Genomic DNA, 27,067 nt, shown 5'->3' with positions numbered 1-27,067 from the left:
CTAATGCTAACGCTCTGCTTCTGGCGGTACGCAGGGAAGGAGACCAGTGGATGTCAATGGATGAGAGGCTTCACTATGCTAATTAAACAGCTTAAGGAAATAGCTAATCATTTAATTAATCGAAAGCCTGTTCGCTAATCTTCAGGATGTTTTACACTAAACAATACTTTCGTTGGAAACTATATGTAGATTTTAGCTTGATAAAAATATATTTTTTAAGAGAAGGCAGATAGGGAATGTTGCGACAGGTAGTCATTTAAGGCATTTCCAACAGCAAATGTGCCGCATTACTGTTTAACAGATAGAACAATAGATGTTGTGTAAAAGCCAATGGAAGGCAAGCTTGCAACCTTTAGCCAAAATGGCTCCGGCTGTGGTGGTACGCAGGGAAGGAGTTTTGAACGGTGGGCACTGATGTCACTGCCATTATACAATAGGCTGAGAGGTGCCGCACATGATTACGTTAGCCGTTACGCTTTCTCCAATGGTAAGAGATACAGACCCTCTCATTTCCCTATATTATACAATCTCTGCTTGCAGTCTCTACTAATGAGCTTATGAGTTGAATCAGGTGTGTTTGATGAGAGAGACATCCAAAATGTGCAGGTTTGGGAACCACTGCTCTAGTACATATGGGTCCCATTTATCACAAATAACCCCAGAACTCACTTAACATGATTTTGCCCAGCAAGTCCTCTTCCTGGATCAATTAATCAATCAGGATGTGCGTTTATGGTTAGGGCTGGAAATAGGAGCATATTCCACTATTCACTATCATTACCAATCGATTTTAGGGGTTATGGTTTTAAACTTCAGCGGGAGCTGAGCAAGGCTATTTGAATATGTGATATTTAGATATTTAAATCTACATAAATAAAAATGTCATGGTCAATTTCTGTCCATTTTCCACAAACCTTTTATCCACTTTCTGTAGCTATTACCTAACCTAGGGTTCTTGTACTCACATACAGAAAAAAAAAAAAAAAAAAAAAACTACCCCAATGACTTATTTGGCCTATAATGGTTTGACTCATCAAACCACAACAACAAAATTTATTTACAGATATATTTTAAAAATATTCCCAAAATGGCTAAATGTATTAACATACATATATTTTCACTGTATTTCCTCATATGTTTATTACCCTAAATATATATATATTGTCCTATATATATTTTTATATATCCTATATATATTCTTGTATATATATATATATATATATATATATATATATATATATATATATTATTGTTCTATGACCAGCAAAAAATGTAGGTCCAGAAACGTTACACTTATCCATGCTTTGCCTCATACTCAAGGTTTATGATGGAACTTTGTTCATATGTGTGTAGAACTCATAGAATCTGGAAAATAAATAACAATCCATTAATATGACAGCCTGTATGGAAAGCTGTATAACATTTTCTGGATCAGTTGTGATATGCTGCCCTCATTTGTTGGTTTACTGGAGGCACAATGTGATCTGTCCACAGGAATACTATACAATTCTAGGCATTATGTAAAATGTACAGAAGTCAATATAATTAGCATATAATTAGCAGATTATAACATTATACTCAATATGTCTTCTGGCACACAAGCAATTCACAGCATATTAAATAAAATAAGGGATGTTTTTGATGACTTCAGGCTCTGGACTCGAGTAACAGGACGGGTTTGCTTTCATTTCCTCTTTTATCATAGATTCAGCTGATCTTGGAGGACAATGACTGGATCTGGGGTTGATCTGAGGGCAGAGATGACATAAATTAGGTCATTTAATTTAAAATTACAAGTCATATTTTACTGACATTCTGAGATGTATTTACTGGCAATGCATTTGTCTGTGGGGACTAACACTGCCAAATGTGTGACTGTTACATAATTCTAAAATGTATTACATCAAAAATCTATTGTCATAAAACTTTACAGCCTCTCTTTTAAAGACATGAATTGGCATGAACATTTCAAAGAAAAAGAAAATATATATTTAACAAAGAAAATGGCCATAATTTTGGATGGTAACATTATTTCTTTGACAGTTAAGCACATTTACTCAATTCTGTAATGAATTGAAACAATTGAATACAAAAACCTAATACAACAATGAAAAATCATTCTGTCCAAACACAATCATAATTTATTGTTAATTAAAATCAGCATAAATTATATTGAATACAGCAAATGCTTCTATGGTGTGTTCTGCCATGTATAATACAGTGGGTACGGAAAGTATTCAGACCCCCTTAAATTTTTCACTCTTTGTTATATTACAGCCATTTGCTAACACAGAAGTGTTGACATTTTTGCAGATTTATTAAAAAAGAAAAACTGAAATATCCACATGGTCCTAAGTATTCAGACCCTTTGCTGTGACACTCATATATTTAACTCAGGTGCTGTCCATTTCTTCTGATCATCCTTGAGATGGTTCTACACCTTCATTTGAGTCCAGCTGTGTTTGATTATACTGATTGGACTTGATTAGGAAAGCCACACACCTGTCTATATAAGACCTTACAGCTCACAGTGCATGTCAGAGCAAATGAGAATCATGAGGTCAAATGAACTGCCTGAAGAGCTCAGAGACAGAATTGTGGCAAGGCACAGATCTGGCCAAGGGCACAAAAAAATTTCTGCTGCACTTAAGAGCTCCTAAGAGCACATTGGCCTCCATAATCCTTAAATGGAAGACGTTTGGGACGACCAGAACCCTTCCTAGAGCTGGCCGTCCGGCCAAACTGAGCTATCGGGGGAGAAGAGCCTTGGTGAGAGAGGTAAAGAAGAACCCAAAGATCACTGTGGCTGAGCTCCAGAGATGCAGTCGGGAGATGGGAGAAAGTTGTAGAAAGTCAACCATCACTGCAGCCCTCCACCAGTCGGGGCTTTATGGCAAAGTGGCCCGACGGAAGCCTCTCCTCAGTGCAAGACACATGAAAGCCCGCATGGAGTTTGCCAAGATGGTGAGAAATAAGATTCTCTGGTCTGATGAGACCAAGATAGAACTTTTTGGCCTTAATTCTAAGCGGTATGTGTGGAGAAAACCAGGCATTGCTCATCACCTGTCCAATACAGTCCCAACAGTGAAGCATGGTGGTGGCAGCATCATTGCTGTGGGGGTGTTTTTCAGCTGCAGGGACAGGATGATTGGTTGCAATCGAGGGAAAGATGAATGTGGCCAAGTACAGGGATATCCTGGATGAAAACCTTCTCCAGAGTGCTCAGGACCTCAGACTGGGCCTGAAGGTTTACCTTCCAAACAAGACAATGACCCTAAGCACACAGCTAAAATAACGAAGGAGTGGCTTCACAACAACTCCGTGACTGTTCTTGAATGGCCCAGCCAGAGCCCTTACTTAAACCCAATTGAGCATCTCTGAAGAGACATAAAAATGGCTGTCCACCAACGTTTACCATCCAACCTGACAGAACTGGAGAGGATCTGCAAGGATGAATGGCAGAGGATCCCCAAATCCAGGTGTGAAAAACTTGTTGCATCTTTCCCAAAAAGACTCATGGCTGTATTAGATCAAAAGGGTGCTTCTACTAAATACTGAGCAAAGGGTCTGAATACTTAGGACCATGTGATATTTCAGTTTTTCTTTTTTAATAAATCTGCAAAAATGTCAACAATTCTGCGTTTTTCTGTCAATATGGGGTGCTGTGTGTACATTAATGAGGAAAAAAATGAACTTAAATGATTTTAGCAAATGGCTGCAATATAACAAAGAGTGAAAAATTTAAGGGGGTCTGAATACTTTCCGTACCCACTGTATATTTCTTTTATTTTATTTTTTTTTATTTAATACATCATTTTTACAGTATGAATGACATTATATTCAATAATGGAATCAGTCACTGATTCGATTTGTAAAGCTCCAAAGCAGTGTTTTGAAATCGGCCCATCACTATATTGTTGAAAAGTCATTATTTTGTTTTTTTGGCACACAAAAATATTCTCGTCGCTTTATAATATTAAGGTAGAACTACTGAACTCGCATGAACTGTTTTAAATATGTCTTTAGTACCTTTATGGATCTTGAGAGAGGAAATGTCATTGCTGTGAATGCAGGCCTCACTGAGCCATCAGATTTAATCAAAAATATCTTAATTTGTGTTCCAAAGATGAATGAAGGCCTTACGGGTGTAGAACGACATGAGGGTGAGTAATAAATTACATCATTTTCATTTTTGGGTGAACTAACCCTTTAAGCAGTTGTCTTGTATCAGTTTGGGCAAAAATTTAAAAACTGTATCCTCAGTTCCCAAAAAATTAAAAAGTTAAAAGGAAAGGTTATGTGACACAGTGGTAAACATGACTCTGTTCCAACTTTTTTGAAGTTTGTTACAACCATCAAACTCAAAAATCTGTTTATATTTACAATATACAATTAAATAGGTCAGTGAAAACATTGGAAATCTTTTCTTTGCACTGTTGTCAGTTAAATAAAGGTAGAATAGAAAAGAGAAAACAAACCACTTATTTTTTATTGTATTTTACGAAATGTCCCAACTTCTCTGGAAATGGGGTTTCTGCAATAATCCAAAAGCCAATGGAAAAATCCAATTGGGTTTTTGTCAAGGGAACCAGAGTCACTCTAACTTCAGAGTTGGCCTACAAAAACATGTAATGACTGCAGTACTCTATTTGATGGAGAGAATAACCAGTCCACCCTCCTTTTGTTCCTTACTCCTTAAAGTGGCATGACCCTCATGTCAGATTCTATGTCAGATTCCAGGAAGAACTAAATTGCGCACACTGTAAACACTAACACTAACTTAATTGTTTTGAGTAGGACAAACTTAAATTTAACAAATTAGTTTAGTTAAATTAACTGTTATGAGTATTTAGAACTTTCTTATTCTTTTGAGTTCACAACACTGACATATTTTAAGTAAACTGAACTGTTTTATTGTTTTGAGTTGTATGAACTAATTTCTTTTAATTTAGACTAACTTAAAGGGATAGTTCACCCAAAAATGAAAATTTGATGTTTATCTGCTTACCCCCAGGGCATCCAAGTTGTAGGTGACTTTGTTTCTTCAGTAGAACACAAAAGATGATTTTTAACTCCAAACCGTTGCCGTCTGTCAGTCATATAATGCATGTCAATGGCAACACAATCTATAAGAGTCAAAAAACATGCACAGACAAATCCAAATTAAACCCTGCGGCTCGTGACGACACATTGATGAAGAAACAATCGGTTTGTGTGATAAATCGAACAGTATTTGTATCATTTTTTACCTCTAAATCACCACTATGTCCAACTGCCCTCCACATCCAGTTAGTGAGGTCTGAATGCGCTCTGACAACGGAAATGATGTCTCGCACGCATTAAAGCAAAGCGCGAGCGTTTTCTGACCTCAACTAACAGGATGTGCAGGGCAGTTGGACATAGTGGTGTTTTAGAGGTAAAAAATTATATAAATACTGTTTGGTTTCTTGCACAAACTGATCGTTTCGTGTCTTAGGACATCAATGTGTCATCACGAGCCGCAGGGTTTCATTTGGATTTGTCTGTGCATGTTTTTTTGACTCTTATAGATGAAGTTCCCATTGACATTATTATACGATTGACAGACTGCAACGGTTAAAAGTTAAAAATCATCATTTGTGTTCTACTGAAGAAACAAAGTCACCTACATCTTGGATGCCCTGGGGGTAAGCAGATAAACATCAAATTTTCATTTTTGGGTGAACTATCCCTTTAAGTTTAACTAACAACTGGGCTGGGATTTCTATTTCCCAGCATGCTTTGCCCATGGCACTCGAAAGGGAGAGTAAATGCTAAAATTAAGTGTTATCTAATGTTTTTTTTTTTTTTTTTTTTTTTTGCAAAATTAATGGATAAGGGAGATTTAGTAGTGATTAATGTTTTGTTATGCAAATTTAGAAGAGTTTCTGTTAATGTGGGTTTTTAGAGAGTTAACCATCATGGTGACAAGTGGCACAAGCGGCTTGGTTTGAGATCAGGTAAGTTATATGTTTTAAGTTGCTGCACTCATTCAGAAAATGTTAACTTGTTAATTTGCTAACATGTTAACAATAGCAAGGTAGCAAAATAGCAATTTGGCATTTTCTGAATAGTCTTCTAGGGTTTAAAATTAAATAAATAACTCATTTGATTAAGGAAGACCTCAAAATAAAAAAGTTATTAACTAAATAATTTTGTTAATTGCTATCAAAGTGTATGAGTTAGCTAACTCAGTACTTCAAGTTAGTAGCAATTATCATGCATGAGTACTACAAACTCAAAACTTGATAGTTCTGCTTACTTAAAATTGGGAACAACATAACGCAAAAAAATTTGATGTAACCGATTACCTCAATGTTTTCGAGTTAGCCCAACTTATTCGGGTTTACAGTGCAGAAAAATGCAAACAAAAAAAAACTAATTTCCACTTCTTGATTAAATTATGAGTGCTTTAAGTATTTTCAGTGATACGCAGCCTATACATATCTGTTCACATCTCAAAAAATGTGTTTTGGGGTTTCATGACCCTTTCAGGTTTGAATGGTAAGGCTTAGATAGATGCATAGATGTAGATTTATGACATGCAGAGAAAATTAATAGGGTTCATTTTCATTTTATGTCAACTTTAAGGCTCTTTACTTGAGTTCAATCCATGAGCACCTGCATGAAGTGTGGCAGCAACACGACTTTGTTGATTCAGTTGGGCCAGTTTGACTCTGGTCCTCGGGGATACTGGCGTGGGTGTTAGCACAAAAACAGCCGCTGTTCGTCAGCGGTACCACCTCCACAGCTGACCCATTTCTCTGTGGTTACAAAACCCCTTTTGAAGTGGACGTCCCGCTCAGCCATTAGAAAACAACAGCTCACTGTTTGAACAAATCTGCCCATTGAACATCACTGTGGTGTAGACAGGAGACACCCATGTCAATCGGGATATAGTCTCACATGACAAGGCAAGGGTCAAACTGCCAACATAATAACAGTGGAAAGTTACTCCAAGGGGTCAAAACTGCTAATTTAGAGTTCTTTTAGTTATTTTTTTCATTGATTCATGTGGAGTTTCCTTTAGTGTAGAGTTTGTTCTTTCAGCTGTGTTTTCTTTGCTGTTCCTAAGCACCACAACTCTCCTTCACGGTTGATGGACGACTGCCAAGAATAGCTCAACTTCATGCTCATAGGATGCATGAGTGTTGTGGAGAAAGGTAGACGTGGTTTTCTGCAATGCAGGCTCTGAGACAACTAAAAGCTTATGTACTGAGAAAAGACTAGGTGAATGAGAGACGCAAGAAGAACTTGCATAGGAGTTTTGGGGATTATAGGATTTCCATTCAAGGAAAGTTCTGGGTTCAAAAGTTTGTGTGACTTGCTGCCAATTGCTACAAAAAAAAGAAAAGAAAAAAGTTTCATTCGTCGCTCAGTATGCAAAAAATATGTTTATAGTAACACATTCATCCAATGGAAGTCTAGGGGACAACAGAATGGTTTTAAAGCAGAAATGTGAAATTTAGATTTTTGTCAAAGGGCTAATTTTAATTGCTCCGCACCATAATCTTTTATTTGAGCTGTAATGTGTTAAAAATCTTCCTTTTAATGGTGGGACAAACTTTGGGTTTAACGAATGCTGCAATAATACTATGCCCTAACATTATGCACTCACAGTTTGCTCTTAATGCAGTAATAAATGTTAAAGTGCCCCTATTATGTTATTTTAAAAGTTTCTAATTTTGTTTTAGAGGACTCCTGCAATAGGTTTACATGCATCCAATGTAAAAACAAAACAAAAAAAACACTTCAATTTTCTCATAATATACATTGCACATCATCTCTTTTCTCACAGTGTCTGAAACGGCTCGATAAAGGATTCAGTGAGTGCATTTACATGCATATTCTTAACCCGATTATGTTTAATAGGCCGACAATGCACTTGGTCATGTAAACGCATTTACCCGTTTTCCTTTATCGGAGTAAGGTCATAAACAGCTTAAGCATAAACCGACTGACACAGCTAGATTTTTCCCCCTTACACCATTCGCTCAGCATATACTGTAAACGCAAACCTGCTTTCTGTCGGCTTATTGAAGTGCGCATGTGTGATATGTGACAGGAACTCGTCCTTAATGCGGATTTAAGAGCATCCAGACAGAGGGGGGAGGAAATATATTGCAAACTCAGACTCTTTCTTGACCCAAAGAATTATAAAAATGTGTTCTCATCTCGTGCAGCAGAAGCAGAAGTGGTACAGTCAGAAAGCTGCATCTGTAACTGCATGAGAGGATAATATATCAGTTTCCCGCTGACATGGTGCAATATCTTCTTCGGTTCTTAATGTTTTATTTAAATGGTTAGTTCACCCAAAAATGAAAATTCTGTCATTAATTACTTACCCTCATGTTTTTTCAAACCCGCAAGATCTTTGTTTCAGAGCACAAAATTAAGATATTTTTGATGAAATCCGAGAGGAATATGACTTGTCCATAGACAGCAATATAATCAACACCTTCAAGGTCCAGAAAGGTACTAAAGACATTGTTAAAACAATCGAAGCGACTGCGGTGTGTCAACCTTAATTGAATACTTTTAAGCGGCATAAGAATACTTTTTGTGCACAAAAACAAAACAAAAATAATGACTTTATTCAAAATTCTCTTCTCTTCCCTTGTCATTATCTTTACGCAGTTGTCGCAGTAAACACAGGCTTCTGTGTTTACGTCCGAATGCTGGCTCATATTGGCCAAAGCTGCACACGTGAACCGCACGATGCATGTGTGTGATGCTGACGCAGAAGCCGGCCAATAATGAGTCGGCGTTCTGACATAGAACCTGGGAAGTGCTGGACATAAACAATGTATGAGAATGACACAGAATAGAAGATATTGTTGAATAAAGTAAAGTCATTATTTTTGTTCTGTTTTTGCACACAAAAAGTATTCTTCGTCACTTTATAAAATTAGGATTGAACCACTGCAGTCACGTCGACTATTCTAACAATGTCTTTAGTACCTTTCTGGACCTTGAAAGTGTTGATTATAGTGCTGTCTATGGACATATACCTCTCAGATTTCATCAAAAATATCTTAATTTGTGTTCCGAAGATGAACAAAGATCTTACGGGTGTAGAACGACATGAGGGTGAGTAATTAATGACAGAATGTTCATTTTTGGGTGAACTATCCCTTTAATATCACAACCGACATAACAAATGAAATACTCTCGAGTCAGATACGCAAATTATTCACCTTTCATGTCACTACCGGGAAATAATCAGATTTATTAATAAAGTCATGTAAACGCAGTTTACCTGCATTGTCGGGTTACTGGTTTGCAATGTAAACCTGGACAACAGGTTATTTCAATAATTTTGTGAGTTATCGGCATACCGATGTGCTCAATCTAAACTTTATCTGCTCTGATTGGTTAGACGGCCCAGTCTGTTGTGATTGGTCTTCCGCTTACAGCACATGTCAGAAACTAAACCCCCATTTACCATATCTAAATTTCAGCTCTGGAGACTTCCTCTGCACATGCATACACGGCGATACGAACAGTAACAATGGGGTCGGTTTTACCATATAAATTCCAGCGCAAATCCTCCTCCTTTGGAAATGCATGCAAAGTGGATTCACAGCGCAGAAAACAGCATCTTCTCGACATGTCGACAACAAGACATGTTTCTACAACATGTTGCTTCTTCAGCTGTTGAGGGCAGGACATAGTATTATATAGACATTGTTCACAGGCATCCAATAAAGACCATAGACTGGCATTATGCAAAATTGTTACAAACCTACACAGATATGTTATTGAAGTGAGACGGGAATTGCTGACATCTCAATTTGGCAGTTGATTAATTGATTGATTCCTTCTTTTAGAAGACAATAACTTTATTTTGTCATGCACTTCACAAATTTACACACTACCCGGACAGCAACATAGTTTGGCCCAGATCCGGCCCACATCTGGTACATGTAGATTACATGCAGACCTGATGTGGGCCGGATCTGGGCCGACACTATGTTGCTGTCAGGGTATATGAAAGGTAATAATCGAAAAAACATACTAGGTGCACTTTAATATATACAAACTCTAATATTACGTTTTACCAAAGCACCCTAATAAGATGTAATAGACCCATGCAAAGGTAATATAATACTAAGTATAGTGTTATAAATGTACCTACATTTAAAAAAAAAAAAATTAAAATATAAAAAGGATTTACGATATTAATGACCGTTAAAATGCATCATCGCAGTCTGTAAAAAGGGTCTATTGTCATGTCAAGATGGGATTCATTTTAGGCAAATGAACAATGCATTCAGTGTCTTTCTTTTTACATAATAAAATCATTTCAGTACAAACTCAATATTTCATGTCTATTTCTTTCCTTAGTGATTGATTTTGTCAATATCCATAATTGGGTACTATTAGCTGCTATTGCATCTCAGATGTTGAAAGATGTGAGAAGTTCTGATGTTAGACTACACTGTTAAAAAAAAACTGTCAAATTTACGGTAAAATACCGGCAGCTGTGGTTGCCAGGAATATGTGGAATGTGTAAAAGACAATACGGTATACTGGTTTTGTAACCCTAAATTTTACAGTAGACAACGAATTTTTTTTTACCAAAATCATGGTAGAAAAAAACAAATATATTTGTCAATTATACAGTAATTTTATGTAAAAAATGCAACTTTCCATAGCTTTTTACGGATATTTGCAGTAAAAAAAAGTTATAATAATATATACAGTAATTTGTTGTTAATTTAACAGTAATACACTGTAAAAAAAATCCCAGTAAAATTTACGGTAAAAAAACGGCAGCTGTGGTTGCCAGAACTTTACCGTAAAAAATACAGTAGCAACGTTAAAAAAAATCTGTTAAATTTACGGTAAAATAAGGTATTTCATTAACTGATATAATGTTAATTTACCAACCTAATGAAGTACTAATATCGGTTTTGTACCTTTATAATACACTGATAGTCACCAAACACAGTGGTAATGAGAGTCACATGATGAATCAAAGTTCATCACAAGCAGATTTCCCACAAGCTGAGAAGGGCAACACTAACGTATAGAAGGCGCACACAGTGTCATTCACGCACACACTAAACACCATCATGGTAACATGCATGAAATTTAAAAAATGCAATAAACATTAATTTAACAACATTAGATGTAACATAAAACCCTAATGTACATAACTGATTAGAAAAAAATGAGAAAAACTAAGAAGAAACAGAGTTATTTCAACGAAAATATATCAAATGTGAAGTGTCAATCAGGGAATTGTGGGAATGTTAATTTATGGTTTTTCACTGTAATATTTACAATGAATTGTTATTTTTCACTTCCAAAAACTGTGAATTTAATGGTATTTTACCATAAAATTACATTAAATGTACCATTAGATTTATCACAGTTATTCACCGTATATAGTACGGAAACTTTCTGTAAACCAATTAATAGTTTTTCACCGCAGCATTTTTACAGTCTTTTACTGTTAAAATCACGGTCATTTTTTACAGTGTACATGACCATGTGTTCTGTACTGGAGACTGATCTGTATGTTATTTGTCTGTATATTATTTCTTCTCTCACCTTTGGATCAGAGTTTAAAATGATTCTCCATTCCAATCATCTGCACTCTCAGTGTCCTCACTGCTGTCTGTCCATGTTTATAACTTTTCCACTCACCACGTTTCCATTTTCTATAGATTTATGTTAAGAAATTATTAGATGTTTAAAAGTGAGTCCCTCTGCTTGAAAGTTGGCATCCAAAGCTTTGAGGGAAAATATATAGGCCTACCTCTGAATGCCATCTAGGATTTGTTGATACAGAAGCAACTCTGAAGTCCATCAGTTTCTATTAAAAAACCCTAGATGCTCCTTTAAGGAAGCATTTTATGATCTGCCATGGGAAATTACATCATGTGTGCATGTGTATATTATTTATGCTCTCACATTTGGATGGTTAAAATAATGTATGGTTTCCATTTGAATCATCTGCACTCCCTGTGTCTTCACTGTTGCTGTCCTCAATATTTTTTGACTTGCTTTTTTTTTTTTTTTGATACTTATCTTTTTCCCATTTTCCACAATCTTCTTATCTACCGGAAAGAGGTGTTATTTGTTTGGTTCAAAGTGCTTGTTAAAAAAGGTAAAATATCTACCTATGAATATCTTATAGTATGATTTGTTGATAGGAACATCAAATGGATATGAAGTCCATCAGCCTAATATCCATCAGAAACATCTCAAGATGCTCCTTTAAAATATGTTTTTATAACATTTTCTGATCTGACCTGGGAAATTACATTCCTGCATGTGTATATTTTTTGTCTGCATGTTATTTATGCTCTCACCTTTGGATGAAGGTTAAAATTATTTATGGTTTCCATTTGAATCATCTTCACTGTTGCTGTCTGTCCTCAAAATTTTGTGACTTACCTTCATTTTTTGGATACTTATCTTTTTCCCATTTTCCACACTCTTCTTGTCTAACGGAAAGAAAATAGGTGTTATTTGTTTGGTTCCCAGTGAGAAACTCCCAAGTGAGTTTCAAGAATATTGAGGGAAAATATCTACCTATGAATATCTTATAGTAGGATTTGTTGATAAGAACAAATGAAGTCCATCAGCCCAATATCCATCAGAAACATCTCAAGACGTTCCTTTAAAAATATGATAAAAATAAAATTTTCTGATCTAACCTGGAAAATTACATTCCTGTGCATGTTTTGTAATGAAGTTTGATTTGTCTGTAAGTTCAGAGGTTAAAATAATTCAAGGTTTCCATCTGAATCCTCTGCACTACTGTGTCCTCCTCATTGTGTCTGTCTGTCCTCAATATTTGTGGATGCTTTCCTTCTTTTTCCATTTGTCACATTCTTCTTGTATACTGGCCAACATATTAGGGGTTATTTGTTTGGATCCCATTCTCATCAAAAACAGCTCCAGATGCTCCTTTATGTGCTGCCGGATTGTTTTTTTTGTTTTTTTTCTGATCTGCACAATAAAATAACCAATTTAGATCTTATTCCTATTAAAAGATTCTCTATGCTAGCTGAAACGTTAGATCAAGTAATTTTTGTATATACAGAGCAAACTCCAGTAAACACAAAAGAACATGGTCATGTTCACTTTCTCCACCTGGGATGCAGCCAAACAAATCAAGACTATTAAAGGATTAGTTCAAGCTTTCAAGTGAAAATTAGCCCAAACTTTACTCACCCTCAAGCCATCCTAGGTCTAGATGACTTTCTTGTTCCTGATGAACATAATATTAATAAATATCCTGATGCATCCGAGCTTTATAATGGCAGTGAATAGGGTTCACGAGTATGGGCTGAAGAAAAAGCTTCCCTCCTCATCCATCCATCATAAATATGTGCTCCTCGCAGCTCCGGAGGGTTAAAAAAGGCCTTCGGAAGCGAAGCAATGCGTTTGTGTAAAAAATATCCATATTTAAACAAGTTATGATGTCAAATATCACGCTTCCGCCAGACAGCTTTCAAAATACACGTTACGAGGAAAGTGTGAACTGGCGTCACGTCCGTTACACTTTTTCCGTAAGTTGAATAGGAAACACAAACGCATCGCTTCAAAAGGCCATTATTAATCCAGATAGAAATTGGTGAAACCAGACGTTTGTTTTCTCACCAAAGGTAAAATCGGAGAGAAGATTCGGTGTAAATCTTCACTCTGTCAGACCTGTGGAAAAATGTAATGCAATAAAGGATTTAGAATAGTAAAAACAAAAAAAACAAAAGGATATTCCGAGCACGAGGGAGACTCGCTGTGCTGTTGGTTTCTAGAACAGTAGCTCAAGCTTTCTAGATGACACACCACGGCTATATTGTATATTTTCAAATTACCTCATAATACTTTAGAACGCTGTATCCAAGCAACTGAGACACAAGGAGCTGGAATTCAAAACAGCTAACTAGAAAAAGTAACTTTTATTATTATTTTTATTAACCTTTATTATTAATAATAGTCAATTCATTTTGTAATATTGTTTTAGTATCTTTTTGCTGTAGGTTTTTAAGCAGAAGTTGGTAACACTTTAGAATACTAATCCTTCATTAATGAATAAATATTCAGGAACAAATGAATAATGCATTATTAACACTCTAGTAACTGTTAACTAACAATACACTCTGATTAATGAATTAGTAAGTAATAGTGCTCAGTTGAAGGTAGTAGTTCACTATTAGCTAATCAGTAACTACTGTTTTTTCATACCTACCAGAGAACTACTATATACAGGTTCATAATTAATATGAATGATGCATAATGTATAATTAATTCTAAAGGTCATGGAAACCCACCAGTAATGACTGAAGTATTACCAAATCCTTCAGAAGGAATTACTAATTATTTGGATCAGTATTCTAAAGTGAAAAACATGGTAACTCTCTAGTAACTACTTAAGTCATTGTAAACAAATTGGCTCACAGTATCTCCACACAGACAAGGTTAAAAAGTGACACTGTTGTCCTGTAAAAAGTGTTGAGGGTACACTTTCAGGACATTGTATTTCAACGTTTATTTGGTTAAGTTTATTAAGGCTAGTTGTGTGCTTTGCTGTAAATGTCATCAATAGTATGTAACACATGGTTATGTCAAAATGAACCCAGAACTTTCAAGTAATATGGTAAGTATTATTAGATAAGAAAAAACATGACAAACAAGAGTTCATTGGACACATAGCAAACATGCAACATTATTCTTTAGTATAAACGGCATTTTAATGCTTTTTTTTTTTGTCCTTAGTTCTCCAGTATGAACAGTATTAACATATTAACATCATTTACACAAAGGCAATTTACAGTGGACAATACTCAATATTTGACACCGTCAGTGCAACCGTTGTTTGTACAACCTCTAAATAAGCTGTTGTTAACATTTGTACCACACTGTGAAAATATGCAGCTTCTAGTGCAATAGTACAAAAGAATAACAGAAAAAAATAGTTCTTGTAGCAGCATGAATAGAATTTTTTGGATAAAATAATTTATACATAGTATCAACAGTGTTAAGAACAGTTCATCAAGTAAGTTGTGATTTGTGAAGATCACCTGATACTGTTTGTTAATTACTGCACAAACAGTCTCTTGGGATGGACTCTTGAAGACCACCGACTGCTGTTTAAACTGTAAAACATTTCCATGAAAAGCAGTACAGACTGCAGGCAAAACAAAATGTTAAAACCATTTATGTTATAAAGGGACAGTGGAGATGAATTCTGCTTAAATATCTCTTTATAGAATATTATGGATGTCAGTGAAGCAAAAAGCTCCGGGCGAAGATCTTGCTAAAAGTGTTCAGGTTAGTCTTGTGTTGTTTACTGGTGTTGTTTATGAGAGAGCGCCTGCTGAAGCGTGATCTCCAGTCTCTGCTGAAGAGCGTCCAGACGCAGGTCCAGATGTTCCTTTAATCTTCTCTCCATCTCATCCATTCTCTTCTCTACAACCGTCTCCAGAATCTTCTCAAACCCTACACAGCACATATGACCCTCCCTGTAATACAAAAAAACAAAGAATGAGTGGACAATCTAATTAAATACATCAGAATGAATTGTCTTGAGTGTCCAGGTTAGTAATTTGCATAAAACACACCCAAACCATGCTTATATTTATATATTTAAAGGGGTCCTTGATTATGATTTCACTTTTTTTAACTTAAGTTAGTGTGTAATGTTGCTGCATGAGCATAAACAACATCTGCAAAGTTATGACGCTCATAATTCAATGCAAAGGGAGATATTTTCTTCTACAGAAATCACTTTTTTAAGGACTACAACAAACGGCTGGTAGGGACTACAATGACCTTCTTCCCAGGTTGGTAACATCATGAACCCCAAAACTGACATAAACCATGCCCTCAGGAACACAAAACAAATGGGGTGAGTCCATGTTGGGCTGCTTTAGAGAGGAAGAGTTGTTGTTGTAGTAGAGTGTTGTTGCCATGCTGTCATTTTACGCCGGACTTTTTCACAACCGAGGGTCAATTCAATGCTGGATTTGCACAAAAGATTAACATGACAGCACATGCTAGTCGATGAGTTGAATCAACTCCACAGCAACTACATAAATTTATCCACTAACCATTCAGAAACATCCAGTTGCATTCTAAAAGTTGTGACTTCTTCCTGAGTCTCTCCATCAGTGTCAGACTCCGGTATGAGCAATGTAAGGCTGAACACTGTTACTGACAATCGTCATTTTGGCTGCATAAGATTCTCCAGCTTTGTTGTTGAGCAACCGAATCATGAGCTGTTAAAGCCCCACCCTCTTCTGAAAAGTGGCCAGCTCATTTGCATTTAAAGGGACAAACAAAAACAGCGTGTTTTTGCTCACACCCAAATAGGGGCTAGTTGGTCCTATTTTTTTTTTCATTCAGAATAAATTTTAGAACAAAAGTTATTAATGAACCATGATTTGTTCATGAAAACGTTTGTACGCAGATTTCACACACACATTTGTGCATGCATTGGATAGTGAATGAGACCCATTGTTCACTGATAATGTTCCTTTCCACCAAAGCTCTTAAAATAGAGCACTCTGGATTCTGTAAAACAACTTCTTTTGTGTTAGAAATAATCTAATACAGTTTCCAAAAAAGTCTTCAGGGACATATTTACATTTTGGAGTCAACTACTGCTTTATCCTAAACAGGCTGAAAAGTAATAAAACCTCATGTGTTTATCGCTGCTATTATTCATATTAGTACTGTTACCACGATGAGCTGGTTCCCGCAACCAAACATTTGAGTGGCTTCAACAACTGTGGTAATTGAACCTCTGTTTATTGAAAACCACACATGACTCACACTTACCGTTCTCCATTCTTCTTTCTCTCTGGAGATGTGGCTTCCTCCAGACGGAGCTGTGTGACCTGACCGCATACGCTCTGCAGCATTGGAAGCAGGTCTGGGTTGATCGTGCCAGTTTCAGAGCTCAACAGGGCAGACATGGCACCGGGCATCTGGTTGCTGGTAGACAGAAGCTGCTCGAGGCCAGACGATGGATTTGGGCCTGACTCCGCCCCTGAGGCATTGGAAGCCACACCTCCTCTTGACAGACAGCCCAAAGCTCCACCTCCCATGAGCAGAGGAATGAATCCATTCAGCATGTCGGATTTATTCTGGACACGACACACACAAAGAGTGATTGTTCAGTTGTGATGAAGCTGTGTACTGGCTAGTTTTTCTTCTTCAATTTCTTCTTTCAAAGAAACTATTCTCCAAAAAACTCCTTTTGAGAATTGTTTTAAAAAAGGGAGGTGACAAAACATATATAATGCTGATAAAATGCAAAACTAAAAATACCAAATATACAAAAGAGTATATGACAGAACATATTTGAAATATACAGTAATAAATTTTACTTATCAAATTAAAAACAATGCTTACTTTATATCTTATGCTCACAAAGGCTGCATTTATTTGATGAAAATACAAATAGATAAAATATAAAAATAGTAATATTGTGAAATATTACAATTTAAAATAAATGTTTTCTATTTAATATATTTTAGCATTTTTTGTGGAAACTTTCATACACTAGGTATCAGTAAATAAGACGCATTCAATTGATCAAAAGTGACGCTAAATACATTTACAATGTTACAAAAGATTTCTATTTCAAATAAATAGTTATTTTGAACTATTTACTAAAGAAAAGCAAAGACTGTTGAGCAGAATATTACATTGATTTCTGAAGGATCATGTGACAGTGAGAACTGGATTAATGATGCTGAAAATTCAGCTGTGATATCAGAGGAATAAATTATATTTTACAATATATTTAAATAGAAAACAGTTCTTTTAAATTGTAATATTTCACAGTAATATATGGTGGTAAAGCATGATGAAGACATTGTCTGGGGCTGAGGCAACAATGCTGATCATATATATATATATAATTACTGGAAGTAAACAAAATAAAGCACAGATCATAACCACATACAGCCCTCCAATAGGAGTGGGCAAAAAATATCTACAAAATGATGTCAGACACTGACAGACTGTTACAAGAAACGCCTACAAGAAATGTTTCATGCCAAAGGGCCAAAATTTGCTGAACAGCAGAATATACTACATAAAAATGGCAGTGGGAACAGGACTTACCCATGTAAACCTCACCACAATGTTTGGGTTCTGCTGATATGTGTTTGCCAAGTTGTTATGGGTGATTGTTAGTGCATTTCTATGAGGCTGACAAATGCTAAGAGTGCATCGAGTTCTTTTTCATAGCTTATTGCAAATCTCTTGACATCAAGAACATCCCATTCTTTATTTTCTGATTCATGCATGTTTCTTTATCACTCTTATATGTATATAACTTTTAGTAGTACTGTGCTAAGCGGACATATTTACATGCCGCGAAATAAACAAAATAGTAAAATCTCGAACGATAGACACTTTAAACTGTGGTAACGATATATACCGTCATACCGCCCAGCTCTATTTATTATCTATCTATATTATATTATATTTCTTTTAGAGATGCACCGATTGCAATTTTCTTGGCCGATTCCGATTTCCGATTTTTTGTTAGTGAGATCGTCCAATACCGATTTTTGCCAATTCCGATTTTCTTTCTAAGAACTATAATTGACAACATATACAAACAAAAATCTACTTTTCTTCAATGCAAAGTTTTATTTTCATAAACAAAAAAACAAGTAAAAGTCAGTAATAAAATATAAACAGCTCAAATAAATGCAATAGATTAAAAGAGAGCTATGAAAGTTTTTTGGGTTAACTGGGTTTCTATTCAGGTAAGAAATACTACAGAAAATAAAGTAATCAAATGTAAAATGACACATTCAGTATTATTTTACATTGGTTACCTTAATTTCTGTAGTCTTTATTGTAAATATTAATACAGATCAATTCTTACCATTAAAGTTATAAAACATATTCAGTCAAGAGCTGAAACTGATTTTCTTTGTCTTTTGTTCTTTGATTAACATGACAGACAACAGCAGGAATATTGGTCTGCTGTCCCTTTAAGAGTTTATGAACGGTGTTCAACAGACCCAATAATGTTACACACGAAATGGGTTCACTTTCTTAGCTATTTAACGATTCAAAACTGACAGTGTTCATCTGTATACTCGCCAAGATTGCCTGTGCCGCTGGTTTTGACATACTTGTGTATGTATTTGACAGTTTGAGCGCAGGAAGGCGCTTATTTTGGTACTTGTGAGTCTGTTTGAGACTGAGCGTGGCTTGTTCACTTCACTAATATAGATCAGTGGAGCGTGCGCTTTCGGTGTGACCGCGAAACCTGCGGGAATGACTAAAATTATGTGCAGTAAGCATTATTTAACCGGAGCGAATGAGGCGAGAGAGAGAGAGAGGAGGCGCCCGCGCGGGTGTGTGTCATTTCACGTAACAGAGAAGAGAGCGGGAACGCGCATTTGACGTTATTGCCTGTGCCGCTGGTAACAAAAAAGATCGGCTCGGAATCGGTAAGAAGTGAGACTGATCGGCAGATCACCGATCCAGGCCGATCATGAGGAAAATCGGCCGATTCCGACCCCTGGCCGATCAATCGGTGCATCTCTAATTTCTTTTTATTAATAAAAGCCCTAAATGAAGTGAGATTCATTCCACAATGGAAAATGTGTGCATACTATGCAATATATCAAGTATGTAATATATCAACCATGTTAAAAAGTGAATATGCTGTAATAAGAAGCTGGATCCAGACCTTTTGCTGGCACTGCACCAGCTCCATGAGGTTCTGTGCTCCTGGTGAAAGGGTGGTGCCCATCTCCTTCATCATAGTCTGCACACGCTGAAGGTCGATGCCTGGGTCTGCACTCGGGCCACCTTGTTTGTCCTTGAGCGTCTCCAGTCCCACACCCACATGGGTGATAGCCACAGAGGAGCGGCCACCGAGAGAAAGCAGCTGTACGGAGACACCACACATGATGCTGAGCCAACAGACATCAGTTTGAGTGTTTGTGAAGAGAGCGTGGAGTTTATTTCCAGCTTTCCTTACCTTCACCTCACAGGATGCAGCAGGGCTTTCCAGCACCAGATGATTCCTATAGAAATGCCTCTTATCTTCAGAACTGACAGAAAACAGAACAATCAACAATAGTCTTTAAAAATATTAGGCTAGGTTCATTAGTTAAACAGTAAGTTAATGTATTAACTAACATGAACTAATCATGAGCAATACATTTGTTACTGTATTTACTAATCTTCTTTAACATTATTTAATGCAAAAACAGTTGTTCATTCATGTTAGTTCACAGTGCATTAACTAATGTTAACAAGATTTTAATAATGTATTAGTAAATGTCGAAATTAACATTAACAAAGATTAATAAAGGCTGTAGAAGTGCAGTTCATTATTAGTTCATGTTAACTAATGTAGTTAACTAATGTTAAAGATGCAATATGTAAGATTTTCTGTCCACTAGAGGCCTATTCAAAACAAAGGTGTAGCTTGATGACGCCAAATTTGAGCACAGAATCTTGGGACATGTGGTCTTCACCTCACGGCCGGTGGAAAACAATTGGGATAGGACTCGGGAAGAAATCATGTTCATGGATGCGATTATTAGTGTTACTGTAGTATGAAGCAGAGCAGGACCGAGTGTTGTGGGAGCTGAACGAGGCCACTGGAGCGACTGCGCAACACACGCCTCACGAGCAGCGGAACTTTTATTAGTCGCAAGCGCTGCTTCCGCTTTTCCAGTCATGAGTATGAGGTAACACAGCTCTGTTTATCATATTAGATATATTTGAGAGTGTTGAAAATTATGTTATAACGTTACTCTGTGCGTTCGCTCAGTGGCTGCTGTGAGACACTTGTTGCACACTGAAGTAAGCTAGATCGATATTAGAATATCCTATTAAATACTGGATGGCTTGTGTAGATAAATGGCATGCAATTAATTTTTAAACATACTCTATGATGGAGAAAATGCTGTATTACTGTTACTAAAAATAATAGGGCTGACCGATATATCACATGCGATTGTCACGCGCATTTCGTCAGTAAAGCCGGTTCCCTGATTACCGCTAAATCGCCATCACCTGCTTTCAAATGGAGCGGCATTTAATAGAAAGAGCCGTAGTTCACTGACAAGCCACGCAATATCGCGTTCATATCGCAGATGAATCGCCTTCGGGCTTGCTGCCCTTTGACATCATTGATCCCCACTTTGAAAAACCTGTTGTTTGCTGGGTCTGGTGTCAATAAAAGCTTTTATTGGACTAACAAGGAAGTTTTCAGCTCTAAAACTTACTGGAGTACTTACATCAAGTATGATGACCTTTTATATGTTAAAAGCTTAAGGAAAATTTGATTTCTCAGTTCATCACCCCTTTAAAACATGTAAATATTAAAGCGTCTTTGGTGTTTCCATGGTTTCTACAAAATAAAACCAGAAACCGAGGGTAACGCAGGTATGACACAGTTGACAGGCGACTCCTCACATGTCCCGGAGCCTTGGCTAAAAATGCAATTTTCTCACGATTTAAAAATAGTTGGAAACATTTGGGATATTTTAAGTACATGTATTTAGTTATCAAGTGAACAAAATATATAACACTGGCCTAGTGGTTTTTGGATATTTTACTCCAAAATTCTTACATATTGCAGTTCCCCGATATTAACTATTTCTTTGTTTATCCAAAGACTTTTTGTTCATTGCCTTTTCTTGTACTGTTACTGTCTTCCTTTTTTGCCTGGTTTGCCTTCACTAACTGCATAGACCGGTACTGTGAATTTTGCTTGCTGTTTCTCTGCCATTGTTTTGGTATTCCTAGGATCCATGCCTCTTGAATTCCCCAAATCAAACGTGCGCGCGCAAGTGGGCAGGTCATGTGTGGCAAAAGGGTGGTTGCCATGGTTGCGAGAGAGTGACAGCCGCCTAAGCCAATCCTATGTTTCGTCCCGGATGGAAATAATGAGCTGTGTTTAATACAGATTAAACGGTGTAGAGTCACTCGATTTTTATACTCTTTTTATCAGAGTTCTTACATTTTAATTATGCATGTATATATATAGAAAGTTTAAACAAATTTGGAACAAAATTTCTTACCTACCCTGCCTTTAATGGTTAAATTAAATGTTAGTAACAAAAAAGAATGTCTAATTAATTGAAATAATGAAACATACAATTTAACAATAAAAGTTGAACAAAAACCCTACGAACCCTTTTAGAACCCTACGAAATGTTTTCCAGTTTAATTTTTCTGAATTCCATTATAACAGTTTAGTCCAAATGTTTAATAACAAAAAAGTCAAACTTTCTAATGTATTAATTTATTATCATCATCATCATTTTTCCGCAAAATGCATGCAGTTTTGTTTTTTAACCGCTAGAGGGCCAAAAGGTACATTATACAATGTGTAACTTATACATAGTGTAAATTCAACCAAAATATTTTTTCCCCATAGTACAGGGGTGTCCAAACTCAGTCCTGGAGGGCCACTGTCCTGCAAAGTTCTAGCTTCAACTTGCCTCAACACACCTGCCAGGAATTTTCTGGTATGCCTAGTAGACCTTAATTCAGCTCATTCAGGTGTGTTTAAATTGGGGTTGTTGCTGAACTCTGCAGGATGGCGGTCCTCCAGGAGCAGGATTGGACACCCCTGCTGTAGTACCACCCTTGAAGTGAGTATATATAAAAAATAAATAAATAAAAAAATACCCATCATTGTGTGATCTTTGAACTTCCTCTCCACGGCAGGTGCCACAGTATTCTCCAGACAGTGAGTACACTTCAATAGTGCGGGCTTCACTGACAACCTGAAGACTGCTGATCACTGCTGAAGAGCTGGGTGAACACAGAAGTGTGACGACACATGGCGAGTCCTCCTCAGCTCTCTCCAGACTGACAGCTTCACACCTGGGAAAAATGTATGTGCACATATATTAATAACAAGTCACCTGATACTTTAGGTTTTTTAGATTAATATGACAAGAACACATGATAAGTTGCAGGTTAATGGAGATTATTTTATTGTGAAATTTAATAACTCAATATCTTTTTTAATAATTAACATTTTTATTAATATTTAACATTAATGACACTCTTGTGAGATTTGAAAGTACAACCATTTAGTTAATTTTAGTCCAAATTCATATTTTTCTTTTACATTTTTTTGGATTCTATTTTAATATTTCTGGACTTCGATTTAATGGTTAAATTAAATGTTAGTAACAAAAAAATGTCTAATTAATTCATGAAACATACAATTTAACAATACAAGTTTAACAAAAATAAATTTTAGTGCATAGTGCATCCAAAATGGTCAATATTCATATTCATATTTCATGTTAATCATTTATGGCTTTTAATTTATCAATATTACATTCGATTTCATATATTCATGCACTCCTTTATGGTTATTCTTCTTGTATCTTTAAAGGTGCCCTAGAACCGAAAATTGAATTTACCTCGGCATAGTTTAATAATTAGAGTTCTGTACATGGGAAGGACATACAGTGAGTCTCAAACTCCATTGTTTCCTCCTTCTTATGTAAATTTGATTTTTGCAAAAGACCTCTGAAGAACAGGCGAATCTCAACATAACACTGACTGTGACGCAACAGTCGGGATCATTAATATGTACGCCCCCAACTTTTGCATATACCAGCTCATGTTCAAGTAATTAGACAAGGCAGTATTAATATCTGGAGCAGCACAGAGCCAAATAACAGACTTTATGCAGGTAAGCAAGCAAGGACACCAGCGAAAAATGGCAGATGGAGCAATAATAACTGACATGATCCATGATATTATGATATTTTTAGTGATATTTGTAAACTGTCTTTCTAAATGTTTCGTTAGCACGTTGCTAATATACTGTTAAATGTGGTTAAAGTTACCATCGTTTCTTACTGTATTCACGGAGCCAGAGCCATGACGTTATTTTCATTATTAAACTCTTGCAGTCTGTATAATTCATAAACACAACTTCATTCTTTATAAATCTCTCCAACAGTGTGTAATGTTAGCTTTAGCCCTGTAAGCCACCGGAGCATAGCCTCAAACTCATTCAGAATCAAATGTAAACATCCAAATAAATACTATACTTACGTAATTAGACACGCTGCATGACAAACACTTTGTAAAGATCCATTTTGAGGGTTATATTAGCTGTGTGAACTTTGTTTATGCAATGTATTATAGAGTCGCGAGCTTGGGGGCGGGAAGCGCGAGCATTTAAAGGGGACGCACGCTGAATCGGCGCATTTATAATTAGGGCTGGGCTAGGGCTGGGCGATGTATCGAATGCTTTCAATATCGATATGTATCGCCGTCGATATTGAACGCGATATTGCGTGGCTTATCAGTGATCTACGGCTCCTGTCTATTAAATGCCGCTCCATTTGAAAGCAGGTGATGGCGATTTAGCGGTAATCAGGGAACCGGCTTTACTGACGAAATGCGCGTGACAATCGCATGCGATGTATCGCCCAGCCCTATTTATAATTAAGCCCCAAAATAGGCAGTTAAAAAAATGAATTTAAAAAAATCTATGGGGTATTTTAAGTTGAAACTTCACAGACACATTCAGGGGACACCTTAGACTTATATTACATCTTGTAAAAAGCATTCTAGGGCACCTTTAAGAGTATGCTTGCTATATTCAGTTGTTCTTCAAGTGTTCGTGGTTAGATATTGGACGCCATGCCAAGTACTGCAGAAGTGACAATGTTTTCAGAATTAGTTGTTCATTTGAACTTGATGTACCTTTGTATGAAAATATGTCTGTTTCCATTTCTTCAGACATGAGATAATGCAAGATCTGCAATATTCTCTTAAGGGTGTCAAAACAACACCTTTTGTATCTATTTTCATCTGTCTTTGACATGTGACCAGTCACTCTGACCCAACCGTTACACCAACTACGACTATGGATACATCTGTTTGACCTTTTCTTATTAGACCACAACATAAGTTTGAGTGGGATGTAAGTTTACCTATGCTTATGGTATAAATGGTATAGCTCTTTTTGCTTCTCGCATCTCTTCTACTTCTACTTCTCTTCTACCTCTCATTTCATTCTGCAAATATCTTAATTTTGTTCCTTCTTTCTCTATATTCTGATCTTCATCTATTAGATACAATACTCTAGATTTTATTATAAACTTTTAATTACTTAATTTGTTTGTCTCTATATTTTTTAATTGAATAAATTTGTTATTCCTTATTCAAATTTGATCACTGACATAATCACTGCTGGACTGCCTGAATCTCCTAGCCTCAAGTTTTGCATCAGTGTCGTACGAAACACATTTTAATTTTTGCTCGAAGACCATTTTATTTTTCTCAATTCTGTTTTCCATTTTAATTTTTCTGAATACCATTTTAATAATAGTTTAAAAAATGTTAATAATAATAAAGTCAAACTTTCTAATTTATTACTTTATTATCATCTTTTACAGTTATAGTGTCCTATGAAATGTTTTATTTTGTTATGTTGTGTGCTTTAATTTTTCTGTATTTATGATTTAATACAAATTTAACATAAAAATGTGGAAATCAAATGAAGGCAAAAAACATTAACAGTGTATTTAATCTTTTAATCGTTCAATTTTAATCAGAAATGTTATGAAATTAAATGTCAGAAATGTTAATTTTTATCATTTAAAATTAAACCATTTATTTTATGGCAAATAAATGCTGCACAACAGAGGTTTACAGTTAAAACTAAAACAGAAGAAAATTGTAGTTTTAATCATTTTATAATTATTATTATTATTACTTTGAGAGGTACATTCTACTAGCCACCAGCAGCTAAAGAAACGGACTCACATGTCATGGTCAAAGCTGCAGTCATCGTTTGGGCTGTTCTCCTGGGTTGTGATGAGAATATCACACAGCTGCTTCTGTGAGGAGCACAGCCATGAGCTGCGTGCAGAGATCACACTATCTTTACTCGAATACATCCTCATAAAATATCTTTATTTCCAGCCAAAAAAGCATCCACACACCAGCCGAAATGTGCGCTGGATTAAACCGCTTGTTCCCACACAGTCGGGATCATTACCATTATATACTGTACTCTAAAATCTGCATATTTCAGTTATGTCGCTCCATAGACTGGTTTGTGAGGGGTTAAAATACATATTAGCAAGTAAAGTTCAAAACATAACACTCCATGCCTGCACTACTCGAACAGTTATCCGTTTAATAAAAGCAATAAAACAGTATTTAAACAAACAGCGCTCAATCTAACAACGTCCATTCACATCAACAACTTCACATGCTAAGCAAACAGCGACGGCTACTGCTCCAGGACCCACAGAGACATCCAATCATACGCCTGAGTAAAATACTAACTATCTACGGAATTCTGTCATTTTACATTTTTGAGATAAAAAGGTATAGTCCTTAAGTAGCTTTAGGTAACAATAAAATACTATGAAGTCTTAATGCCTCTGAAGCTCTCATAGACGTAGAACAACAGTTACATGACCCTTATTTTATGGGCAGTGTGATGCTTCTACTAAATATTTAAGTGTACTAATAAATATTTAAGTGTATTTTTTTTGTCCAGACCACTGTAAAGGTGATAAGACATCTCTTGCTGAAAAAGATAATTGATGAAACAGATATTTGTTGGAGAAGGAGTGAAAAATTATTATTTGACGTCGATCTGTGTTTTACCCTATTGAAAATTCAATAACAATAATAATAATAATAAAAAGAAAGTTCGGAAAGGTTGATTACGATTTTACATTTGTACAGGACATAAATATGTAGCTCAAAGAAAGATTGGGCTTTATTAACCGCCGAGCGCCCCCTGGAGGAATAAACAGTTTGTGTTTCACCTTTTAAGAGGTGAATATACTATTAGACGCAACATACAAACAAACAAACAAACAAACAATATAGGACTGTTTCTCACTAGATTTGATTACACTTATAATAGCTTTGTGTATATCATGCCTATAATACCAGTTTTCAATCATAGATTGATTTAAGCTTTTTGAGTAATAACTTAACACGTCACGATAGCCTACGTAATATTTATAATAATATTACATGTACAAATGATGCATTTGTGTATGTATGTATACATGTATGTATGTATGTATGT

General features: G+C 36.0%; 1 protein-coding gene and 1 long non-coding RNA gene across 3 annotated transcripts; both read right to left on the bottom strand.

Moving 5' to 3' along the window:
* Nucleotides 1-6,590: 6,590 nt before the first annotated feature.
* Nucleotides 6,591-12,678, bottom strand: LOC125255740. Its single transcript, XR_007181990.1, has 5 exons — nucleotides 12,565-12,678; nucleotides 11,786-12,476; nucleotides 11,578-11,687; nucleotides 9,546-9,672; nucleotides 6,591-7,355 (listed from the first exon to the last, which is right to left on the bottom strand). It is a non-coding gene; the product is annotated as an uncharacterized LOC125255740 (long non-coding RNA).
* A 2,032-nt stretch (nucleotides 12,679-14,710) lies between these two features.
* On the bottom strand, nucleotides 14,711-26,259 carry lg20h10orf88 (linkage group 20 C10orf88 homolog). 2 transcript variants are annotated; one of them, XM_048171136.1, is made up of 7 exons: nucleotides 25,959-26,258; nucleotides 25,780-25,875; nucleotides 22,666-22,863; nucleotides 19,997-20,069; nucleotides 19,703-19,903; nucleotides 16,819-17,126; nucleotides 14,711-15,500 (listed from the first exon to the last, which is right to left on the bottom strand). In XM_048171136.1, coding segments are annotated over exons 2-7 (957 nt in total). In that variant the 5' UTR covers nucleotides 25,782-25,875; nucleotides 25,959-26,258; the 3' UTR covers nucleotides 14,711-15,325. The 2 variants fall into 2 exon arrangements, with proteins under 2 accessions (XP_048027093.1, XP_048027091.1); XM_048171134.1 differs by having other exon boundaries at nucleotides 25,780-26,259.
* Between the last annotated feature and the right edge of the window lie 808 nt (nucleotides 26,260-27,067).

Source organism: Megalobrama amblycephala, linkage group LG20 (assembly GCF_018812025.1).
Source record: "Megalobrama amblycephala isolate DHTTF-2021 linkage group LG20, ASM1881202v1, whole genome shotgun sequence".
Taxonomy (NCBI): Eukaryota; Metazoa; Chordata; class Actinopteri; order Cypriniformes; family Xenocyprididae; genus Megalobrama; species Megalobrama amblycephala.
This window is presented reverse-complemented; position numbering and strand designations above follow the sequence as displayed.